Source organism: Ascaphus truei, chromosome 15, assembly GCF_040206685.1.
Source record: "Ascaphus truei isolate aAscTru1 chromosome 15, aAscTru1.hap1, whole genome shotgun sequence".
Lineage (NCBI taxonomy): Eukaryota > Metazoa > Chordata > Amphibia > Anura > Ascaphidae > Ascaphus > Ascaphus truei.
In genome coordinates this window covers 22,090,172-22,096,171 of record NC_134497.1, presented here as the reverse complement: position 1 = coordinate 22,096,171, position 6,000 = coordinate 22,090,172, and the positions used below count along the sequence as shown (strand labels likewise).

The following is a 6,000-nucleotide window of genomic DNA, read 5'->3' as shown; positions in this document are numbered from 1 at the left end:
CGGATGTGGCGCCCGGCACGGGACCCGGCTGTGGCGCCCGGCACGGGACCCGGCTGTGGCGCCCGGCACGGGACCCGGCTGTGGCGCCCGGCACGGGACCCGGCTGTGGCGCCCGGCACGGGACCTGGATGTGGCACCCGGCACGGGACCCGGCTGTGGCGCCCGGCACGGGACCCGGCTGTGGCGCCCGGCACGGGACCTGGCTGTGGCGCCCGGCACGGGACCTGGCTGTGGCGCCCGGCACGGGACACGGATGTGGCGCGTGAACTCTCGGCTCATGTTCATTTCATACCAGTGGCTTAGGCTGCCAAGTGCAGCTTTCCCCACGGAAAGTCACTTGTGGAGAACCAGTTGAATATCCCCATCGTACAACACATACATATAAATGTATCTCCTCACCTGTTGTACCAGTTGAAGAGCAGCCAGTTCATGCCCTCTAGCTGATACTCCCTCAGCTGGTTGTTGTTCTTGTACGCGCGCATGCTCTCCAGCTTTTGCCAGGATTCAGAAGCCGGTCGCTCCTGCGGGGAGAGAACGGGCAGTGACGTTACCGGCCCTCGGAGAAGGCTCGTTTCAGTTGGGCTAAAGTCTCCCCGAGTAGCGGGGAAGGTGGCTTCACAGCATATTAAGTAGCGGCCAAGACCAGTAGGCAAAATGTCTTAAACAAAAATAAAAAAGACCAATTGGTTGTTGAGCTTGCACTTCTTTACTCACTGTACTGGAACTAATAGTAGGGGTTCACTAAATGCAGTCAGGGGTGTATTCCTGCAGTAGATCCCAAGGAACACAAGCAGCGGGCTCTCAAGAAGTTGAAGAAAAAGATTCCTTAATTGGATTACATATCCAACGTGTTTCGGTGCCAGCCGGGAGCGAAACGAGTAGGATAAGTAATCCAATTTAACGAGTGGTTGAAACCCATCCCAGCTTCTCATTGCAAAGCCAGTGTAACCACCCTCACACCGAGACCCAAAAGGTCGAAAAGAAGCAGCGAGTAGGGTTACTGGCACTTCTTTAACCGGCTGCGCTGCAAAGCTGTGTAATGCGGCAGGCATACGTTTATAGGGGGCTCCATGTTAAAATGGATCTGAAGCAAGAGGTGACTCACGGTGTGCTCATTTTTCATGTCGTTACCCAGAATCCCTGGCTGCAGGGGAAGCACGTATGCCAAGAGATAATGGGGAGAGGCAGAGCTGTCTGGGGCGTGCGACCGGGCTCACACGTGGGATTGTGAGTTGCTGATCTGAGGAAGGAATCTCTCTCCTCACTTCCAGCGCCCGCCCGCCCGCTGCCTTTGCACCTACACTTTACAAACAGCGGGGCCAGAAAAATGGGTGAATTGTATTGATGTTGTAAAGACAGAAAACGGGAGGGACTTGCTCAGATAAATTCCCGCTTACTGGAAAAGGAAAGTGGGATTGTAAGATTATATAATTAAAGAACAAAAGAAATGGGATATAAAGTACTGGGGCCAGGGATATATAGATACTCTGGGTGTGAGTATTAAAGAGCAGTGGTGCTCCGTAGTAACACCCGCTGCTCGAGGCCATTGTGTGCGTTGCGTTACCGTTAGGGTGATCTCGGGTAGGATTTGTAGTGCTTCGAAGTCTTTCACTTTGGCCGGCTCCACGTCCTCCTCCAGCTCCCACGTGCTCTCCTCGTAGGACAGCGAGCACCACTTAACCAGGAAATGGGTAACCTCCTGAGAAAGGAGACATGCACTGGGTCAGGGCGGGAGGACACGCACTGGGTCAGGGCGGGAGGACACGCACTGGGTCAGGGCGGGAGGACACGCACTGGGTCAGGGCGGGAGGACACGCACTGGGTCAGGGCGGGAGGACACGCACTGGGTCAGGGCGGGAGGACACGCACTGGGTCAGGGCGGGAGGACACGCACTGGGTCAGGGCGGGAGGACACGCACTGGGTCAGGGCGGGAGGACACGCACTGGGTCAGGGCTGGAGGACACGCACTGGGTCAGGGCGGGAGGACACGCACTGGGTCAGGGCGGGAGGACACGCACTGGGTCAGGGCGGGAGGACACGCACTGGGTCAGGGCGGGAGGACACGCACTGGGTCAGGGCGGGAGGACACGCACTGGGTCAGGGCGGGAGGACACGCACTGGGTCAGGGCGGGAGGACACGCACTGGGTCAGGGCGGGAGGACACGCACTGGGTCAGGGCGGGAGGACACGCACTGGGTCAGGGCGGGAGGACACGCACTGGGTCAGGGCGGGAGGACACGCACTGGGTCAGGGCGGGAGGACACGCACTGGGTCAGGGCGGGAGGACACGCACTGGGTCAGGGCGGGAGGACACGCACTGGGTCAGGGCGGGAGGACACGCACTGGGTCAGGGCGGGAGGACACGCACTGGGTCAGGGCGGGAGGACACGCACTGGGTCAGGGCGGGAGGACACGCACTGGGTCAGGGCGGGAGTACTGGGTCAGGGCGGGAGGACATGCACCGGTCAGGGCGTGAGGCCATGCACTGGGTCAGGGCGTGAGGACACACACTGGGTCAGGGCGTGAGGCCATGCACTGGGTCAGGGCGTGAGGACACGCACTGGGTCAGGGCGTGAGGACACGCACTGGGTCAGGGCGTGAGGACACGCACTGGGTCAGGGCGTGAGGACACGCACTGGGTCAAGGCGTGAGGACACGCACTGGGTCAGGGCGTGAGGACACGCACTGGGTCAGGGCGGGAGGACACGCACTGGGTCAGGGCGGGAGGACACGCACTGGGTCAGGGCGGGAGGACACGCACTGGGTCAGGGCGGGAGGACACGCACTGGGTCAGGGCGGGAGGACACGCACTGGGTGGGGGCGGGAGGACATGCACTGGGTCAGGGCGGGTGTACTGGGTCAGGGCGTGAGGACATACACTGGGTCAGGGCGGGAGGACACGCACTGGGTCAGGGCGGGAGGACACGCACTGGGTCAGGGCGTGAGGCCATGCACTGGGTCAGGGCGGGAGGACACGCACTGGGTCAGGGCGGGAGGACACGCACTGGGTCAGGGCGGGAGGACATGCACTGGGTCAGGGCGTGAGGACAAACACTGGGTCAGGGCGGGAGGACACGCACTGGGTCAGGGCGGGAGGACACGCACTGGGTCAGGGCGGGAGGACACGCACTGGGTCAGGGCGGGAGGACACGCACTGGGTCAGGGCGGGAGGACACGCACTGGGTCAGGGCGGGAGGACACGCACTGGGTCAGGGCGGGAGGACACGCACTGGGTCAGGGCGGGAGGACACGCACTGGGTCAGGGCGGGAGGACACGCACTTGGTCAGGGCGGGAGGACACGCACTGGGTCAGGGCGGGAGGACACGCACTGGGTCAGGGCGGGAGGACACGCACTGGGTCAGGGCGGGAGGACACGCACTGGGTCAGGGCGGGAGGACACGCACTGGGTCAGGGCGGGAGGATACGCACTGGGTCAGGGCGGGAGGACACGCACTGGGTCAGGGCGGGAGGACACGCACTGGGTCAGGGCGGGAGGACACGCACTGGGTCAGGGCTGGAGGACACGCACAGGGTCAGGGCGGGAGGACATGCACTGGGTCAGGGCGGAGGGCGGGAGTACTGGGTCAGGGCGGGAGGACACGCACTGGGTCAGGGCGGGAGGACACGCACTGGGTCAGGGCGGGAGGACACGCACTGGGTCAGGGCGGGAGGACACGCACTGGGTCAGGGCGGGAGGACACGCACTGGGTCAGGGCGGGAGGACACGCACTGGGTCAGGGCGGGAGGACACGCACTGGGTCAGGGCGGGAGGACACGCACTGGGTCAGGGCGGGAGGACACGCACTGGGTCAGGGCGGGAGGACACGCACTGGGTCAGGGCGGGAGGACACGCACTGGGTCAGGGCGGGAGGACACGCACTGGGTCAGGGCGGGAGGACACGCACTGGGTCAGGGCGGGAGGACACGCACTGGGTCAGGGCGGGAGGACACGCACTGGGTCAGGGCGGGAGGACACGCACTGGGTCAGGGCGGGAGGACACGCACTGGGTCAGGGCGGGAGGACACGCACTGGGTCAGGGCGGGAGGACACGCACTGGGTCAGGGCGGGAGGACACGCACTGGGTCAGGGCGGGAGTACTGGGTCAGGGCGGGAGGACATGCACCGGTCAGGGCGTGAGGCCATGCACTGGGTCAGGGCGTGAGGACACACACTGGGTCAGGGCGGGAGGACACGCACTGGGTCAGGGCGGGAGGACACGCACTGGGTCAGGGCGGGAGGACACGCACTGGGTCAGGGCGGGAGTACTGGGTCAGGGCGGGAGGACATGCACCGGTCAGGGCGTGAGGCCATGCACTGGGTCAGGGCGTGAGGACACGCACTGGGTCAGGGCGTGAGGACACGCACTGGGTCAGGGCGTGAGGACACGCACTGGGTCAGGGCGTGAGGACACGCACTGGGTCAAGGCGTGAGGACACGCACTGGGTCAGGGCGGGAGGACACGCACTGGGTCAGGGCGGGAGGACACGCACTGGGTCAGGGCGGGAGGACATGCACTGGGTCAGGGCGGGAGGACACGCACTGGGTCAGGGCGGGAGGACACGCACTGGGTCAGGGCGGGAGGACACGCACTGGGTCAGGGCGGGAGGACACGCACTGGGTCAGGGCGGGAGGACACGCACTGGGTCAGGGCGGGAGGACACGCACTGGGTCAGGGCGGGAGGACGTGCACTGGGTCAGGGCGGAAGGACACGCACTGGGTCAGGGCGGGAGGACACGCACTGGGTCAGGGCGGGAGGACATGCACTGGGTCAGGGCGGGAGGACATGCACAGGGTCAGGGCGGGAGGACACACACTGGGTCAGGGCAGGAGGACATGCACTGGGTCAGGGCGGGAGGACATACACTGGGTCAGGGCGGGAGGACATACACTGGGTCAGGGCGGGAGGACGTGCACTGGGTCAGGGCGGGAGGACACGCACTGGGTCAGGGCGGAAGGACACGCACTGGGTCAGGGCGGGAGGACATGCACTGGGTCAGGGCGGGAGGACATGCACTGGGTCAGGGCGGGAGGACATGCACAGGGTCAGGGCGGGAGGACACGCACTGGGTCAGGGCAGGAGGACATGCACTGGGTCAGGGCGGGAGGACATACACTGGGTCAGGGCGGGAGGACATACACTGGGTCAGGGCGGGAGGACGTGCACTGGGTCAGGGCGGGAGGACACGCACTGGGTCAGGGCGGAAGGACACGCACTGGGTCAGGGCGGGAGGACATGCACTGGGTCAGGGCGGGAGGACACGCACTGGGTCAGGGCTGGAGGACACGCACTGGGTCAGGGCGGGAGGACACACACTGGGTCAGGGCAGGAGGACATGCACTGGGTCAGGGCGGGAGGACATACACTGGGTCAGGGCGGGAGGACATACACTGGGTCAGGGCGGGAGGACGTGCACTGGGTCAGGGCGGGAGGACACGCACTGGGTCAGGGCGGAAGGACGCGCACTGGGTCAGGGCGGGAGGACATGCACTGGGTCAGGGCGGGAGGACATGCACAGGGTCAGGGCGGGAGGACATGCACTGGGTCAGGGCGGGAGGACATGCACTGGGTCAGGGCGGGAGTACTGGGTCAGGGCGGGAGGACATGCACTGGGTCAGGGCGTGAGGCCATGCACTGGGTCAGGGCGGGAGGACACGCACTGGGTCAGGGCGTGAGGACACGCACTGGGTCAGGGCGGGAGGAAACACACTGGGTCAGGGCGGGAGGACACGCACTGGGTCAGGGCGGGAGGACACGCACTGGGTCAGGGCGGGAGGACACACACTGGGTCAGGGCGGGAGGACACGCACTGGGTCAGGGCGGAAGGACACGCACTGGGTCAGGGCGGGAGGACACGCACTGGGTCAGGGCGGGAGGACACGCACTGGGTCAGGGCGGGAGGACACGCACTGGGTCAGGGCGGGAGGACACGCACTGGGTCAGGGCGGGAGGACACGCACTGGGTCAGGGCGGGAGGACACGCACTGGGTCAGGGCGG

At 65.6% G+C, this 6,000-nt stretch overlaps 1 protein-coding gene across 5 annotated transcripts in view; it reads right to left on the bottom strand.

Annotated features, from left to right (window-relative positions):
• CHD6 (chromodomain helicase DNA binding protein 6) overlaps positions 1 to 6,000 on the bottom strand; it is a 189,724-nt gene that overhangs the window by 99,856 nt on the left and 83,868 nt on the right. For all 5 annotated transcript variants that reach the window (XM_075571929.1, XM_075571932.1, XM_075571933.1 and 2 more), the window contains 2 exons: positions 1,565 to 1,699; positions 400 to 521 (listed from right to left, as the gene is read on the bottom strand). In XM_075571929.1, coding sequence (XP_075428044.1) covers positions 400 to 521; positions 1,565 to 1,699 — 257 coding nt within the window. The remainder of the gene's footprint in view (positions 1 to 399; positions 522 to 1,564; positions 1,700 to 6,000) is intronic.